This window comes from Narcine bancroftii, chromosome 9 (genome assembly GCF_036971445.1).
Source record: "Narcine bancroftii isolate sNarBan1 chromosome 9, sNarBan1.hap1, whole genome shotgun sequence".
Lineage (NCBI taxonomy): Eukaryota > Metazoa > Chordata > Chondrichthyes > Torpediniformes > Narcinidae > Narcine > Narcine bancroftii.
Genome location: NC_091477.1, coordinates 111,207,770 through 111,226,983, shown reverse-complemented (window position 1 = coordinate 111,226,983; position 19,214 = coordinate 111,207,770). Strand labels below are relative to the sequence as shown.

The 19,214-nt window shown below is 37.4% G+C and overlaps 1 protein-coding gene across 3 annotated transcripts in view; it reads left to right on the top strand.

Annotated features, from left to right (window-relative positions):
* Positions 1–19,214, top strand: part of rasa2 (RAS p21 protein activator 2) — a 136,535-nt gene that overhangs the window by 107,766 nt on the left and 9,555 nt on the right. For all 3 annotated transcript variants that reach the window (XR_011344330.1, XM_069897327.1, XM_069897328.1), the window contains exons 11-20: positions 2,010–2,158; positions 3,041–3,155; positions 6,842–6,916; positions 8,291–8,414; positions 10,222–10,328; positions 15,268–15,354; positions 15,434–15,511; positions 15,995–16,068; positions 16,313–16,422; positions 17,136–17,218. Coding sequence is in view for 2 of the 3 variants with exons in the window: in XM_069897327.1 (XP_069753428.1) it covers positions 2,010–2,158; positions 3,041–3,155; positions 6,842–6,916; positions 8,291–8,414; positions 10,222–10,328; positions 15,268–15,354; positions 15,434–15,511; positions 15,995–16,068; positions 16,313–16,422; positions 17,136–17,218 (1,002 nt within the window). In the remaining variant the exon portion in view is untranslated. The remainder of the gene's footprint in view (positions 1–2,009; positions 2,159–3,040; positions 3,156–6,841; positions 6,917–8,290; positions 8,415–10,221; positions 10,329–15,267; positions 15,355–15,433; positions 15,512–15,994; positions 16,069–16,312; positions 16,423–17,135; positions 17,219–19,214) is intronic.

Here is a 19,214-nt window from a genome sequence, read left to right as displayed (position 1 = left end):
CAAATTCTGGTAACCAGTCTATCTGCCTCTTAAATTGTTTGTTTATATATGAGCACAATAGGTGTAAATTTTGCAGAGAATGAGAAATATTATTTTGCGAACAAGAATGTTTGGTTTTGTTTCCATATCCCAAAGTTTTATTAAATATTTAGTGATCAATAATTATACTAATCTGTTGAAGTGTAACCAAGATTATTATTGCAAGGTGAATGATAATCTTAAAATGAAAGACCATCAGGATTCTAGATAGAACTCTGTTCATTATGACAAAATACTCTTGTGTATTGTAAGGTAAAACATCATGAGATGGGAATGTGTAAGGAGTTACCCTGTGCAGGGCTGTAACAAGATGTGAATGCATCCTTTTACTTACAAGATAAGAGAGACATTGATGGATTGAGAGGCAGGAAGCTAGCAGGGAAAGGATAGCAACAGTTTTAGTCATTGGACAAGTAATGATATGATGATGTTCTAAGCACGTATCCAAGGGTATAAAAAAATCACCATTTTGCTGATAACGGCAGAATGCATTCTCCGACTAACATTGTTAGTTGCAAGTGTTACAATCCGGTAATAAAGAACAAAGAACCCTGATTTCGACTCAGTCTGGTGTTTGTCTCACTCATTCATGAACAAAGCAGACCTAACAGTATCCAGAAATCTCCAAAATCCGGCCGAGGGACCGGCGGTTGGGGGAGGCGGCTGGGCGACTGGAAGGGGGTGGGGGTAGATATGGCAGTACAATTCGGGTGGGCTTTCCAAAATATGGAAAAATCTGAAATTCGGAACACACTGTCCCCCAAGGGTTCTGGATAAAGGATCGTGTACCTGTTATTGGAACCAAGGGGTTAAGTAATCATGGAAAATATGCCTATGTACTATTCATTATGTATTCATTAATCCATTACTATGTAACAATTTACTATTTACTTCAATTATACTGTTTAAGGGAAATATTAATACAATTAAGTAACAGCCTCAATATGTAGAAAGGTTGGCTGATTATAGTATGTGTAGAATTTGCTGCCTCCAAATACAAAGAGAGAAAATACTTTCTTCCCCAAGGTTACACTAAAACAACAGAATTTTCTGGCCTTGGGGATTAAGATAGGAGGGCTACATCATAGATAATTGCAGAGCAGGAAATTGCTTGAGATAAATCTTAGGCAAGGAGCCTATCAAAAAAGCCAACTCTTGTTCAGTGTAATAATGTTGATCTATATAAACAGAAGAGACTGGACAGTAGGTGTGAGTCTTGGGGAATAGCTCACCGAGAAGGTGACCTATGAACTAACGACTGAACCAGAGCTCTGTTAAGCTTTATTCTTGTACTATGTAATAAACTGATGTGAAACCGAATACCTTCTCCTATCACTTCATTCAACGAGCACGCTGGACTCAGATGACACATAGACCAAATTGAGGATAAATAAGTTGCTTCACAGGAGTGTTTTCATTCAAATAAAAATCATGGTTGAGTCTCAGATAATGCTTGTGGCCATATTTTGTTGTCAAAGAGGTAGATTTCAAAATGTATCTTAAAAGAGAAAATAGTGATAGAAAGGTAGTAAAACTTCTAGAGCAATATCCAGCAATGAAATCAAACCTGGCCAAGGGTCAAGAAGTAGAAGGGAGCATGGTATCAAAGAGGATTATGGCTTGAAGGAAATCTTAGAAATAGGTATAAGTGAAATTATGAAGGTATTTGAAAATATGATGAGAATTTTAAAATTGAGACATAATTTGAGACAAAAGTCATTGCAAATCAGCAACCAAAAATTAACAGGGGAACAGGACCTGTTATGTAACCAAATAGCCAACCTGCAATAGGCAAGTTCAATCGATTTTTATGAAATGCCTAGTCTTTTGTAGTAAGGTTTTCTCAAAATGTTCAAGACAGTATGCTAAGTTTATTTTCTATAATTTTTATGGTATACAAAATATAGACAATTTAAGTGACGGCTCAGATCAAATTAGTCTGAAGTTATTTTTTCCTCATTTTTTTCAAGCCTATATCTGCCTCAGCGGTCCACATTCTGGGGGAGGTGTGCAGCGATAAACAAGAAGCTGTCTCACCACTCGTACGTTTGTTGTTGCATCATGAGAAGCTAGTTCCTTTCCTTCATGCCTTAGCTGAATTAGATCTCCAGCAAACACAGTAAGTGTCTTTTAGCACTGTTGTTGCCCTTATCCTGGAAGAAGAGGAGGGTTACAGAATATAAAATATTTCTGTGAAATTAATAGGTCCAAGTGTTGGATCACATTTCCAACGAGAGCAACTGCTTCAACTGATTTGGGAGAACTTGATGCCAAATAAAAGTCTTTTTATTCCATTCCAAGCAATTCTCTCAAAATCTTCAGTATAATAAAATATTTTCCTGTTCCACACCCATTTTAGCCTCAATGAATAAGGTCTCAATTTGTGCATTTATCCTCTGAACTGTGAATTTAAAACAACTAACATTTAATAGTAAAAGAATACTTTTAAAATAATGAGTCTATTTTATTTTAAATGACCATCTTACCTTTATTATCAAACTTTTACATTAACTTTCATTTGATCAGCTGAAAATTGAACCTCGACAAATTGTTCAAAACCTTAAAATTATTGAATATTGATTTTTAGTATGATATACTCATGATAGGATATCTAGGACTGGGAAAGTTATCACTGGGACTAGAGAGGGGAAATATCTATTACTTGGAGTGTGGGGTTGCTTCAACTGAGGATTGAAATCTGAGCCAACCGAAATTCAAATTAACAGTAATCCTGAATCTCAAGTAAATGATAGGTGTTGCAAAAATCTAAATATCTTGAATGTCAATGGATCTGTCTTTTAAATTAATCTTTTAAAGATGTATTTTCATCTGCCACACGTGGTGGCAGCAGGTAAGTAATAAGGCAGAGGTTTGCATCTGTCCTCAAGGGACCGTTAGGTATAATGTGCACTCTTTGTTGTCAAATGACAATATTTCTGTTCTGCGCAGATTTCAGAAATTGTGTGACGTATGAAGTAATTTGATTTTTTGATTTTTATAGAGAAGCCAACACTATCTTCAGGGGAAACTCTCTGGCTACTCGATGTATTGATGAAACAATGAAACTCGTAGGAAAACATTACCTGAAAGTGACCCTTAAACCTTTTTTAGATGAAGTAAGCTACGTTCTTTAAGGCGTATGTGTTATTTTCCTTTATCTGTTCGAGTATTTTCAAGTTTATGTTTTGACCATATTTTCTACAAATGGAGTAAAATGATTTAGGATTTTTTACAATTGCTGAATAATTATTATTATTTTCTATCTATTTATTTTCTTCCCCCATAGAATGGTTACTGCACAAAAATATATCTTTTGAATCTGTACAAGAAAAATTTAGTTAGCCACACTTCTTTCTTTACTGCTTTTAGCCCAGAAAATCCACAAGCAACAGCAGGATAGAAATATAGGAAACAAGCAGAAGTGGGTCATCCTGTCCTCTTACACCTCGTCTGTCATTGAGTAATGTCCTGGCTATTACTTTACCTCTGCGTCACTTTTCCCATGTTGATCTCATATCCCCTGATCTTAATATTTAAAAATCTTGAGGCAAAAAAGCCTCCCCAGCTCTTTTGGGTAATGAATTCCAAAGGGCACCATCCTCCTTTTCTCATCACTGTCTGAGTAGATTATTTCTGATTCTGCAATTCATAGCCAGAGAAAACATCAAATTCCCATGTATTCTTTCAAGCATGGGAAGAATTTTATATTTCACTGAGATTGCACTCATTCTTCTAAACTCGAGACGAGTTTAGGGATGGTTTTTTGCAGTCTCTCCTCATGTGATAAACCTGACGTCCCAGGAATCAGTCTAGTGCATTCTTTGGCTTTTGATCTGTTAACTTATCCAATAAATTTTTTAATTTCTTAAATCTCATCTGTTTGGGTTTGTGGTCATCAGCTCTTTATTGTGCTTCCTTCTGTTAAGACAACAGAGAAATTAAACATTTTTAAACCATATCTTTGTATCATTGCTATCTTGATTAGACTCCCATTCTTTAAATTTTTGCAATAAAGTAGGTGTGTTTCCTTTTAAACAGTTTTATAAAGTAATTATATTTCTATTGTTATGATCCCAGAAGACCCAAAACCCAGCAGCAATAGATATTCACCAAGACAAATGGTTACTTAAACAAAAGTTGCTTTTAATTATCTTTAAACATGAAAATGGAATCAAACTTTAGCTGATTTCTATTGACTTACTTAACCTAACTTAACCCCCTTCTAATTCTAAGCGCATGTGCATGTAATGTGTGTGTTAAGTTCAGAAAAATTCTTTAGTTCACAGTCCAATCTCACTTCTCATTCCTTCAAGTTCATTGGTTGCAGGCCATTCTTATACTGTGCACAGAATTTAACATTTGTAAAGTTCACCAGGCTTTGGTGCTTGAAAGGTAAATGGTTACCGCTCAAGAAGGTTCTTGTAGATTTTCAGAGAGAGATTTGTTGTTCCAGGACATCCACAACTAATGTACTTCCATCAGCCATTCCAGTGTCTTGCTGACGAAACTTGCCCCATCAGGGTTCTCCAGATGATAACCTCTTTCTTTCAGGTCACCATAGAGTTTCTGTTTGCTTCTCTTATTCCAAGGGAAACATGAGACAGCCAGTCCTCTCCTCTTGCATGAACCACAAGGGCTTTGACCAGGCCATCTTCCAAAATAGGGGGCTTTCCACAAGCTTGCCAGCTTGTCCTGTTCCAGTCCCAGCTGCTGGCTGTAGCACTGTACAAGTGATCTCTGTGTGTCGCTCTCTCCCTCTGACTCTCTGAGAGAAAGCCTGTGTGACTCTCTCTACTTGCAAAGCCACAAACCCTCTCAGAATAGCAAGTTCTTTTCCAGACAGTGAACAACAATCCATTAGTGAAGTCTCTTGAGCACTCTTCAAAGCTTTTGCCAAAGCTCTGGAGCCGATACGTCTACCATGGGGCAGACCTCCAGTATTTTAAATAAAATCTGTTTTAAAGTATTTGTATGTTACAAACCTTTCCCAATTTAACTCCCAAAAATATATCTATATAATATTTACTCTGTCATACTATAATGAGCATTATTTCAAAGGTGAACATGAGAATTCATCCATAAAAATATGGTCTCATTCCTGGATATTTTTCTACAATAGAGGAGAAATTTTGCTTGTTTTCTACTGTTTTAGAATGCACTAATGTATAAAGGCATGACAATATATCGGTTCTCATTTTGTGTTCCCGTGCATGATAGGATCCAAGTGCAGTATCTTCCCCTCATTTAAGGGCACTTGACAGTTAATCTTCCACAACCAATACATGACACTTCTTCATCATGACAGTTGAAGGGGGGGGGGGGGCGGTTGGGTGGCAGAGTATTATCCAATAATAGTGTTGAGTAATCAAGGAAGTCCCCATAGCATGATGTGCATAAATCAGACCTGTACAGAGACAAAGAGGATGAACAGGCATGACGAGATCCATAGAACCGTAGCTGATTCAGAATTGGCTTGTCTGCAAGAAGGCAGAGGCAGTAGTAGATGGAACATAATCTGCCTAGAGTTCGGTGACTAGTGGCAGTCCACAGTGATCTTTTCTGGACCTCTGCTCTGATTTTTATAAATGACAAAGTAGTAGAAGGGAGAATCAAGTTTGTGATGTCATGAAAGTTGCAGGTGTTGTTGATAGTGTAGAAGGATAAAGAAGTGGAAGATGAAGTTCTATCTAAGAGTGTGGTGATGCACTTTCGAAGGTTGAACTTCAAGGTGGAGTGCAAGTTTAATGGCAGGATTCTTAACCATGTAGAGGAACAGAGGGATCTTGGGGTCCAGGTCCATAGATCCCTCAAGGTTGCTACAAAAGTTGATAGGATACTTAAGAAGGTGTATGGTGTTCTGGCCTTCATTAGTCGAGGGATTGAGTTCAAGAACCCTGAAGAAATGTTGCAACTCTTTAAAATTCTGGTTAGACCACACTAAAGCATTGTGTTTGATTCTGGTTGAATGAGCAAACACAATTCTCTATAGAGTGTCGAAGGATGAGAAGTGCTTAATAGGTGTATAAGATTGAGAAGCATAGATCGGGTGGACAGCAAGCACTTTTTCCCTGGGGTGACAATAGCAAATATCAGAGGACTTAAACAAGAATGTCTGCAAATGCTGGGGTTGAATGCAATACAGAAATGTGCTGGAGAAACTCAACAGGTCACACAGAATTCATAGGAAGTAAAGGGTAAGCAAGTAATAAACGTTTCGGCCCTTGGCCCTTCATCAGGTATGTAGATAGTTTTCTGCAGGGATTGGTGCTGGGGCCTGTTTGTAGTCTATATTTGTACGACTTAGATGACAATGTAGGTGGTCTGATTAGTAAGTTTTCAGATAACATGTTGCAGCTGAACAAAATATTTATTTGATGGGACTCAGAGAAGTGTATGCAGCTCTAATTGCCGCATTTATTGGTAGCAATAAGGTGAGTGCAGATGAAATATATCATGATGTTGCCTGGAAGGGAGGGAAGAAATTTAAAGAAGATTTGAGAGGCAAGTTTTTCCACACACAATGATATTATCTAGTGACCAGAGGAGGTGGTAGAAACAGATACAATGTTTATTAGGCATTTAGACAGATACTTGGATCGGAAAGGATTAGAGGGATACCTAATGGAAGCAAGTGGGATTAATCTAGATAGGTATCACTCCACTGGTACCATAGATGAATTGGGCTAAGGTCCTGCTTCTGTGCTATCTGATTTGGTTTCTGCATTGAAATGATTAACATCATTTGATTAATGTAACTTTATATCGTGACTATAAATAATAATGGGGATTTCTATTTGTTTAGATTTGTGACTCCTGCAAAACATGTGAGATTGATCCTATAAAACTCAAGGAAGGTGATAATGTTGAGGTGAACAAGGTATGTGTTTTCAGTTTTCTGATAATCGCTTTGGTAATGCATTAATTTGTATGTAAAGCTAAGAGAAATCCATCATTTTACCAAGCAATGTTTCATCATATCAACAATGAGAAGTGTACAGATTTTGAGCTTTATTTACAATACACAAGGGCTGCTATCCAGAGACGTGCTCTGCAACTAAAACCAGCAAGCCAAGAGAACTTTAATTTTGTTTTTCACTTTGCTTTTAGCCATTGCCTTTCTAATTAAAGGATTAAGTGCTCAAGGCAGTGAATGCTGAACCAAAGCAATAATCCATCTAACATTCATAACCTGTGAGATCTACCACTATCTTCATATCGTGTAAATTCCTTTATATCCAGAAATCTTTTAATAACTATTTTAAGTAAACAATGTCCAAGCCTCCATGGCTATCCAGGATGATGTATTCCAATTATTGATATGAGTGAAGAAATTTCTGCTCATCTCCATGCTAAATATACTACCCCTTGTGCTGAGACAGAAACTGTTAGTTCTATTCTCCTCAGCTTGGGAAAGCCTATCCTTTGCATCCATTCCTTGTAGTCCTGGTGGAAGTTTATGTTACACTGAGATCGGACAGCTAAATTCTGGAAAATATAGCCATGGTCAATGCACTCTCTCTGCACCTCAAATCCACCACCCCAGAACTAAACTGGTCAATTTCCAAGGCAAGTACATCAGTTTTTGGTTAACAGACCAACACTCCGGATGTGATCTCAAGATATCTTTATTTTTATTCTCAAATCCTCATATTAAAAGCCAACATATCATTTTTCTTCCTTTCTGTTTGCTGCACATGTACTTCATTTTTCAGTGACTTGTGTTCAATGACATCAAGATCCCATTGAATAATGAATTTCCCAATCTGATTTATTTTAAAAAAAAAAGCTTTTCATGTAAGTTGACACATCTCATATTTTGCCAAATTGCTTTCGATCTTCTCACCCACTGACTTAGCTTGGCGTGTCGTGTCCCCTCAGCCAAATTGTTATAAATTGTAAAATCTGGGATCCAAGCACAAACTTCTGTCATAACCCACTTGGATTATCTCTTTCTCGTCTTTATGTCTGGTAATTAATGATAATGCACATTTGTATATTATCCAAATTCCATGTGGCCTGAATATTAACATGTTGCCCCAATTCAATGTGCTCGAAGATGGGGAATTTTAGAGGAGTAAACAGAGCTAATCTGGTAGTGTCTTCTGTCATATCACTTCCAAGTTTTTCTTTTGAAAAAGGCATGGGAGTGAGTGGTGAGAGAAGGAGAGCTGTTCATTATATTGCAGGTTGAGTTTCCACTGCAATGCAAATGTTACTTTTTTCTGAACTTAATTTATTTTGAATTCTGCAGGAGAACCTTCATCATTATGTTGAAAGAGTGTTCAATGTAATTGTGCAATCAAGTATGAGTTGTCCAACGTTAATGTGCGAGGTCTTTAATTCACTACAAAAATTGGCACGAAATCAGTTTCCAGGTGAGAAGTGCAAAGCACGAGGGGTGATACTTAAAACAATTCAGTCTTTGTCTTAAAAATCAAAAGTAAATGAACATATTAATGAGTGAGAGCCCTTCGACCAAACTTGTCCATGCTAAATTTCAAGCATCTATACTGATGGTTGAAAATAGACCTGAGCTCCAACGTGTTGCATGTTCTTGCTCTGACAGAGCTTTTTTTCAATGAAACATATGCTTGTGTCTAAATATTGTACTTTAGAGCCTTTAGTAAAGTGAGGCCTCAATATGTCCAAGTTATGATCATGGCATTAGTATTCTGAAGCAGCTACATCAGTTACCACTGAGTAAACTTGAGGAATTAAATAATATAGAGTTCCAGGTATATGTGAGCAACAAGTTGAGATGCACATGCCATAATTAATTCTACTTGCTTAATGAGGACAGAACCTTGGAGGTTGTTGCTAAGGTCACATATGGCAACTTACTCATGAAGGTGCAATCCATGGGATCCAAGATGAACTGGCCCAATGAATTCAAAACTGGCTTAGTGCAACGAGACAAGGTAGTAGTGAAGGGATTGAAGGACTGTGACCAGAGGTGTGCTACAGGGGTCAGTGCTGGGTCTGCTGGTTTTTAAATATGTAAATTAATAATTTGGATGGCAATGTCATTAACACAAAAAGTAAATTTGCAGATGATTCCAAAATTGGTAGTGTAATGGAGAGAGGAAGGATGTCCAAATTTACAACAGGGTCTACATTAGTTGGGAAGATGGGCCAAATAGTGGCATATAGTTTGAAAAGTGTGAGGTGCTGCACTTTCATATGTCATATCAGAGTAGGACTTGAACAGTAAATCACAGGGTGCTACAGAGTATTGTAGAATAGAGACCTAGGGCTACAGAATGGTGACTCAGGTAGACAGGGTGGTGAAGGCGGCATTTGGGACACTCACCTTTGCCTTCATGGAGTATCAATACAGCAGTCCTGGCATTGGTGAGACCACACATGTAATTGTATACAGTTCTGGTCACCCAGCTATCAGAAGGACATCATTAAGTTAAGAGAAGTGCAGAGATTCACCAGGATGATGTCAGGAATGAAGGGCTTGAGTAATAGAGAGGTTGATTTGGCTGGGTCTCTATTTCCATGAGTGTAGGAGGCTAAGGAGAGACCTTATAGAGTTTTATTAAATCACAAGGAGCATGGATAGTGAATGCTGACAGTCTGTTTCCTAGTGTGGATGATTCTAGAACCAGAAGTTATAGATCTAAAGTTAGATTTAAGAGAAACCTGAGGGGAAACTTTTTAAATCAAGAATGTTCATATTTAGAATGAGCTTTCAAAGGAAATTACTGAAAGCAATACAATTACAATACTCAAGGCATTTGGATGGATATATGGACCAATGCAGAAAAATGGGACTAGCCTAGAATACCACTTGATCAGCATGGAAGAGTTGGATTGAAGGGCCTGTTCCATGCTGAGCGAGAAATAGAAGAATATTTCTCATTGTGACATTTAGAAAGTCATTGAGACCATTAAGACTATTTAGCCCAAAGAGAAAATTTGGTAACATGGAGAGATGTGTTTTCTTGCGCGGGTGGGGGCATGGGGTACAGAGTAGCGTTCAAGGGAGATGGGATGTAAATGGAGATTTGCAGGCCTGTAGTAAAATATTTGTGGTACAAGATGGATTTGATTTACATCGAGTTGGTGCAGATTTAATAGATCATATCTTTATTTGCTATAACCATGCTCTGGTTTTGAGACATCAAAAAGTACAAAGAATAATAAAATGGTAACTAACTGACTTTTCATTTCCAGATGATCTCCATGTGCAGTACTCTGCTGTAAGCAGCTTTGTCATCCTTCGATTCTTTGCAGTCGCAATCGTTTCACCTCACCGTTTCAATCTACGACCCCATCACCCAGTAAGTTGTGCAAAATGCCTTTGCGTTGATTTCATAACTAAGGAATTAAAAGCCCAGGAATGGATGAAAAATGTTATAGAATGTCTGACACCTGAATTTTAACCTATTAAAAACAATAAAGATAAGGACAACTTGGAATGAGACTAACTAATATGTGGAGCAGAATTTTATTATGATAATTTGAATTAATTTTGGATTAACATCAAAGGTGTGGAACGTTATATTTGCATTATGTTCAGTATTACCTAGAAATTGAAAATTGTTCACTAAAATGGACATGAGAAACTGGTTATTGGTCTATGACATGCTACTGGATCTGCTGAGAGCCTGTATTTATTTTTGTGTATTTCAAATGTCCATTTTTCACAATATTTCACTTTTTTACTTGATACTATCAAATTCAACTTCGTTTATTTGTCATCCGATTGTACTAGTTCAATCCGACAAAACAGTGTTCTCCAGTTCACAGTGCAGAGCAGTGCAAAGTGCACGTACAGACGTAACCCACATCCAGACAAATGATACATATGTACCGTACACGTACATATATTAAAATAAACCTTCTTAATAAATAATAGAACCACAGAGAGTTTGTTTTGGCATTTGTTACAAGCCCAGAGGACCCCAAAATCCAGCAGCAATAGATATTCATCAAGACAAATGGTTACTTCAACAAAAGTTGCTTTTAATTATCTTTAAACTTGAAAACAGAATCACACTTTAACTTATCACTATTGACTAACCTAACTTAACCCCCTTCTAAGCGCACGTAATGTGTGTGTAAGTTCAGAAAATTTCTTTGATTCACAGTTCACTAACTAGGCTTTGGTGCTTGAAAGGTAAATGGTTACCGCTCAGGAAGGTTCTTGTCAGTTTTAAGAGAGATATTTGTTGTTCGCTGGATTCCCACAACTGATTCCTTTTAATCAGCCACTTCAGTGTCTTGCTGAAGAAACTTGCCCCCTCAGGGTTTTCCAGATGATAACCTTTTTCTTTCAGTTCACCACAGAGTTCTTTTTTGTTTCTCTTATTTCAAGTGAAACATTAGGCAGCCAGTCCTCTCCTCTTGTATGAACCATAAGGGCTGTGACCAGGCTGAACTAAGCACTCACAGCCTTTCTTCCAAATGGAGTTTTTCCACATGCTTGCCAGCTTGGCCTGTTCCAGTCCCAGCTGATACTGCTGACTGGCTATAATGCTGCAGAACTGATCTCTCTTTCTTTCTCTTTCTCTCTCTCTCTCAGAGAAAAGCCTGTTTTTTCTCCCTCTCTGTTTGCAAAAACCACACGACTCTTAGAATAGAAAGCAGCACTCCCAGACAGCCTGTAGCTCCGAATCTACTCCTCCGAGTTCTTTCTTCTGTTGCTTTTCAAAACAGCAATCCATTAGTGAAGTCTCTTGGGCACTCTTCAAAGTTTTTGCAAAGTCTCTTGGAGCCAGCCTGTCTAGCTTGAGCAAAACTCTACCCTGGACCTTGTGATAATTATAGAGATCTGGAGGTTGCTTTTTTCTGGGGCTCGTGGCAGCTGATGCTGGAATTCGCGAAGCACTGTGACTGTGTTGTATATACTCTCCCTAACATAATGCCTGGTCCATGGGGACTCGCTGAACCTGACTTAGGATGGTGACATGGGTAATCCACAGTAATCTCAGAGATTAGGGGAAGCTTTCTTCTCCATCTGAATGGCAGACATTTTAACATTTTGTTGCAACCTGACTTACTTTACCATGTCTAAACTCTAGTAACTAATCGTGTAGTACTATTGCCTTGTTAGGCAGTTTTTGTAACTGTACACTGAGATTTTAAAATGTTTCATTGCTAGTTTTACTGGACAATGACAATAAAGTGAATCTGAATCTCTTTCATCTTGTCCACTTGGGTTGTTACTCCTTCATCATTTCACAAAATTTTCCACCTCTTCTATATTTTGACTCATCATTTTTGTTGATGAGGTCAACTACTGTCATTTCATCTGCAAACGTAATGACTCTGTGGAACTGAATCTGGCTTTGCAGTCATGGGTAGTAGTGTGAACAAGAACGGACTGAGTGCACAGCCTTCTGGTGCGTCAGTGCTCAGCATGGTGTTCGACGTTCTTCTGCCCACCCGGACGGAATACAGTCTTTCTGTTAGAAAGTTCAGAATCCAGTTACAGATAGGTTGAGTCCCAGCGAGGACAGCTTCTCTAACAGCCTCTGGGGTATGATTGTATTAAACGCCGAGCTGAAGTCAATGAACAGTAGCCTGGCGTATGAGGTGCTATTCTCCAGGTGGGTCAGGGCAGAGTGGAGGGAGGGACAAGACTAGAGAATGGTCAGTGAAACTATTCCATCTGTAGGCAAATTGAAATGGGTCCAGTGTCTCTTGGAGGGGCACTTTGATTTGTTCCATAACCAGGTGCTCAAAGCACTTCATAATAGTGGAGGTCAGTGCCACCTGGTGTTAGTCATTGAGGCCTATTACTGACGCACTCTTTGGTACTGGGATGATGGTAGCTACCTTGAAACCCATGGGGACAATGCATGCTGATGATATGATGTGTTGAAGTTGTCTATAAGGACCTCTCTCAGTTGGTCAGCTCAGTCCTTAAGTACTCAGCTAGGTATGATGTCTGGTCCCAGTTAAAATCACTGATAACTCGATTGTCCAGATTAGAACTAGATAAAATAGGGGAGAAGATACCTGAGCATATACTCTATAAGTGGGATGAAAAATTGGTGCAACGTAGGAATTCACCAGAATTACACCATCTGCTCAACATTTGGAAGAAGATTCACGTAGAAAGGAATAAAACAAATTACCAACTACCAAAACTAATATTGACGCAAAATCATCTAATCCCTTTCACAATAGATAACCTTTCCTTTAGAGAATGGGAGAGAAAAGGGATCAAAAGAATAGAAAATTGTTTTTCGGGAAATAAATTATTATGCTTTGAACAAATGAAGGATAAATATAATAAAACAGTCTGAGGTTACCAGAAGGAAGCTATTTTGAATATGTGATTACAGACACAATGATAATTAAAAAATTTATAACAAACATGTACATCAAACTGCAAGAAAAGGAGAACGAGGAAACAAACTGTCAACCTAAACAAAAATGGGAACAAGATCTAAACATAAAGATAAAGAATGAAACATGGGAAAAGCTATGCTCCGAAACCATGAGAAATGCAATAAACACGAGGTTACGCATGATACAATATAATTGGTTACACAGGCTATACATCACACCCCAAAAGTTAAATAAATGGGACCCAACAGTATCAGACAGATGTTTTCGCTGTAAAAAGGAAACGGGAACAATAATACATGCAATTTGGACATCTGAGAAAGTGGAAAAATTTTGGGAAGATCTAAACCAGATATTAAATAAAATCACAAAAAGCAATATACCAAAAAAACCAGAGATCTTCCTCCTAAGTAATATAAGAAATAAAGAATTTGGACTTGATTTGGATGGAGCACAGAAAAGATTTATTATGATAGCCCTAGCTGTAACAAAAAAATGTATTATGTCAACCTGGAAATTAGAAGACAACTTGAGAATACAACAATGGTACATAGAAATAAATAAATGTATTCCATTAGAAAAAATAATATATAATTTAAGAAATAACATCACAATATTCGAACAAATATGGGAACCGTACATGAAATACAATAGAGAAATCCTACCATGAACCTCCACCACCTAAAATGACAGAAGGAGAAGACAACAAAATGAACTGACTCAGTATATAAAAGTAAAAAATAAAAATTTCTTGTTTATTTTATTAAGTGACAACATTGTTTAACGGATTTAATGTATCTTATAGATTGAACTTTGAATAAATAGGAAGGGGGAGAGGGAGGGAGGGAGGGAAGGGAGGGGGAAAAAAGGGTAGAAAATGACACTATATATTCAAGAGAAAAATGTCTATTTATTTTGGTCAATATGGTTTATTGTGTAAAAAATTTAAAAAATATTTTAAAAATCACCAAAATAGACCCTATGATTGGGCGGCAGGGTTAGCATAGCAGTTAGTATAACACTATTGCACTACCTGGGCTCGAATCCTGCACTGTTTGCAAGGAGCTTGTACATTCTCCCCATGTCTACGTGGGTTTCCTCTCTGTGCTCCAGTTTTCTCCCATCTTTCAAAAAGGTACTGGTTTAGTGGATTAATTGGGAGTATTTAGGCGGTGCAGGCTCATTAGTTGAAAAGGGGCTGTTACCTTGCTATATCTCTAAATTTAAAAAAAATTTAATCTTGCAGAATCTGAAATTCATCCTTAAGGATTAGGATGCTGTAAATGAAACTTGAAATGTCTTGAGAAGCCTTAAGTAGGCAAACTGAAAAGAGGTGCTGAATAAATAATGTTAAAATTTAGAAAGATTGATCCCTCTTCAAATTGTGTGCTGCACTGAATTGGTGTCCAAGAATCACAAGATCCTGAAGGATTTTGACTGTGGTTGTAAACATTTTTTAAATCATCAGGGATAATCTGGACTATCCATTGTCAACTCGGGGTGGGGGAGGCATAGCCCATTTAAGTAAAAGCCTTGTTTTCTTTTCACTTCGCGTAACATAAATATTTGTTTTTTATGTAGTCGGTAGGAGAGAAGTACAGAAAAAAGCCAATCTTGTCTATTTGTATATGAGAAATTTTTGGATGTGAGAAAAATCAATAAAGTTAATGAAAAATATCTAATGATGAGTTTAAATGTCAGGGAATCAAGTGGATTGCAGGTCTAAAATCTCTAACTAGCCAGATGTAGAAAGATTAAAATTTTAAGTGTTTAAAGTACAGTTGGGTGCTGAGATGAGTGTTCCTTAGAGAGATTGACAACAATATTCAACAGCTTTCGGTTAACATTAGTTTCATGTTACAGGCTGAAAATCTGGAAGGGAATATTTGTCACTCAGTTTATTTTTTTTCTCCTATCTCGTAGGATGCTCAAACATCTCGAGTTTTGACCCTAATTTCTAAAACAATCCAAACCTTGGGAAGCTGGTGCAGTTTATCGAAAAACAAACTGGTTAGCATCATTATTTTCTGCAAAGATTTCTTTATTCTGTGTTGCCATGTATTGATGTACAATGTCTTTTGATTTGCAGTCGAGCTTCAAGGAATCCTACATGTGTGATTTCTTTAAACTATTTCAAGAAGAAAAATGCATTAATTCAATTAAAAAGGTGAGTTTAATAACATGTGTTAAGAGTTTTGTAATTAATAAAATGTTAAAAATGCATTGGACTTATAATTAGTTGATTCTACAGGTAGAAAAGCTTGGTCATAAGTTTATTTTAGCACTGCTGCCATAATAGCTAATGTTCTGTTTTAATTCCTGAAATGGCAAAAAAAAAATGTAGAAACGTTCGTTTTGCCATTCTGGGAAAATTTGAAGTTAAAGCCATGCAGAGGCTGTTATCGCGATGTTTAATGGTCTACGTTCCTGAAATAATTTCCTTTTTATATTCAGAAGTTACGTTTGGAAAAAGTTGACCTGTGGTATTGATTTTTCTTGTGGTTCTGTCTGATTATCGAGTAAAATTGGTTAAATGTTCATCATGAGCAGAATTCCATGCAATGTCTCATCTACATTATTTCAAACGAATTAAATGAACTAATCTATTAACTACATTTGTTTGAAATTTTTTAATGAATATTCTATTTAGTTTATAGATGAAGTGTCTTCTGTGCAAAGTAAAGAGCCCATTGGTGTAGATGAACCAATTATTCTCAAAGAAGGGTAAGAGTTAAAGCGAGTGAATATAACTAGAGAAATATGGAGCTAAAGTGCACATTAAGTAACATTAATGCCATAGTTTGCAAATATTGCAAATCTCCATGAACTATCATTGCTCCCCTAAGAACAGGCATTTTGAGTAAGTAAGTAGAATAGGTCTACAACCCCAGATTGAACATTATTTGTGGATGAACTCTTATTTCTGATATACCTGGAGTACAACTAGATATGTTTTTCCTCTTTGCAGGGAAATCATTAAAAGAGCTCAGGGAAGAAACCGAATTCGTAAAGTGCATAATTTTAAGAAGCGATGGCTCCGGTTGACCAACAGAGAGATCTCTTACCACAAGCAGTCAGGTATATCTGTAAAATTTGTTTTTATCAGCAGCATCGAGAACTTTTAAAACAATTGCCTAATTTTAAATTTAGTTTCACAAGGTCTCCTGTGATAGGCTTATTGATATGGAAACCAAATCACATTTAGACTACCATTTCTTTTGAAAAGTTCAGGTATCGTTTATAGTCTAAAGGCTTTTTATTTCTCATTAAGCAGTTTGAATGTTCTGTGAAAAACAGAATGAATCCACCTTCATTGCTTTCGCCTGTCTTGCAGTTTGGGTTCTCCACATGGCTCAAATATCAGGTTTCTTCTTGGGGAATAAAGATTATCCATCCAGCATCTGGATTTTCTTGTTTAACTATAAATTTACCAGTTTTTTTTTAATTGGCAATTTTTCACATTATCTAAAGCTACCCCTTGTAATGATTACCTGTTTTTGAATGTTGATTTTGTTTTTCTGCCCTACCATGTAATCTTTTATTAACATCGAAGACCACTAGGCAGTGCTTTGGTTTAACATCCCATGTGAAACTGCACTTCTGATTGCAAGGCATTTCCTTTATGCACTGAAATGTTGTTCTCAAATCTTGAGAAGGACATGAACACTAATCTTTTCAACCTGATTTGAGAAAGCAGAAACTAAGCTACAGCTCTCCTTCGACAATCTACTATTTTATTTCAAGATTCTATGAGAAAACCTTCATGACATTGATTAAATCTGTTTGTACAGGTAAAGAATCCCTGTTTAGCATTCTGATTAAGAATATTATTGCAGTCGAAAAACTTGAGGAAAGATGCTTCAACAGAAAAAATGTAAGTGCAAATAACATTCCAAATTAGCTTGTAGAAGAGCACATGGTTAAACAACTTTTTGGTTTCATTAAATATATTTTACGCATGTAATGCAAGTGTTATGTGTTTTTTTTAACGAACTGGATAACCTGCTGCATGTTATATGCATGTATGCGCTATACGAGAATTTTTTTACACGTTGAATATAAAAGTGAACTTGATTTGTGCAGCCACTGGTTCCGAATTAAATTATTTTGAATTGCTTGAATTTAAAATAACGGTATAACATCTTAAATAACAAATTTTTTTAAAAAGCTGGACAACATGTTAAAGTTTAAAAAAACACACTGTGTACATTTTTGAAGGGTGGGAGGAAACCGGAGCACCTATAGGAAACTTACGCAGACGCAGGGAGAATGTACAAGTTCCTGACAGACAGCAGCGGATTTGAACCCAGGTTACTGATGCTGTAATAGCACTGTGCTAACTGCAGTGCTGACCATGCAGCCCAAATGAGCTCATTGTTCATTTTAGGAAGGAGAGACTGAGTGACAACACATCCGTCTGTGTTAGTCTTCTCCATTATCATCCGTAACCCTTTTGAATCCTTCAAAGTCTCTTCATTAAAATACGTTAGGACAGCCTGCAACCGTTCTTCCGTTACTGTAGTTGATACTGGCATGTTATCGCTGTCCCTGCTTTTCATCATCAATGCCGGCTTTTCTGTGTAGTTTCTGATTTTATCCTGCACTCTGGCATCCCATTCACAAACTTCAATATAGGTTGCTCTTTTCAACCATCCAGCTGGGGTGAATTCATGAATGCCATTCTGCATCCATTCCTCCCATTCTGATTTGCTGAACGTTTTGAATGGATGATTAACAAAAACATCAAGTTGCTTCACCGAGAATTACTGCCATGTGGGCGCCAACAGAATTGATAGTCTTTTGTGTTGAATGCTCTTTGCGAGCTGCCATGGAATCAAATATGAATAACTATTTCTTTGGGGGGGGGGGGGGGAAACAGCCTGGTCTAGGCCTGTAACACTTTTCCACCCACAGTTTCGTAAGATTGGAGTCCATCCAACCTTTCTTGTCACAGTGGAGAATCACAATATTGGGTTTTTTTCTCGCAGCAATGTCGCTCTTTTAAATACAGTCATTGGCTTCAATTTATCGCCACTTGCGGTGCAGCCAAAGGACTAGAGTAAAGCACAGCCTTTTATGTCAAGTCATGGTTATGGCCACAGTTTTTAATCCAGAAGCAGCCACAGTTCTTGTGGCGGGGATGCCGAAGGCCACTGGGATTTCGTCCATGTTAATGACATCCACAGGGGTGATTTTTAAAGTTCACAATTTACATTGATTTTCGCAGCTTCGTCGCCATTGGTTTTTTTTGTTCCCGATCTTCTGGAAGTCACTGACCACCAGTTGTTCTAGTTCTTACCGGCGATCCATTTCACATTATAAACGTTAATATCCAGGGAAACCCGCCTTGAACTCGAGGATGCTTCTTTCAAGTGCCAGTAGTCAGTCTTGCTTTCATCTGAATGGCAAATGTAGATACAGCCTAATTTTGCTGTCTACAACTAAGAACCCTTCCTTCAAGTCAGAATCTTAACTGGGCCCATTTAGCTTTTGGGCCACCACATGCATATTTTCGTGGATTCATCCTCTCAAACTCATCTTCCTCTTTCCTCCATTTATAAATGGATGATTTGCCAACCTCTAACTCTCTTTCTGCCACTCTGTTGCCAGTTTCTTCTGCTCTGGTAACAACTTACAGTTTGAAATTAGCATTGTGAGATTTGCGTTGACTCCTCACTTTGTCAAAACTACTGGTACTCTATATTTCAAAGATAACAATAAATGCAAGAGCCTTTTATACGGATTAGATCGAATGCAGGTGATACCTACAGGCTGATAATGTTATCTGCGCATGTGTTGCTTTGTTTTTTGATTTTTATAGGACATTTTATGAAGGTGATGGACAGAACTACTACACCTGCGCATTATAT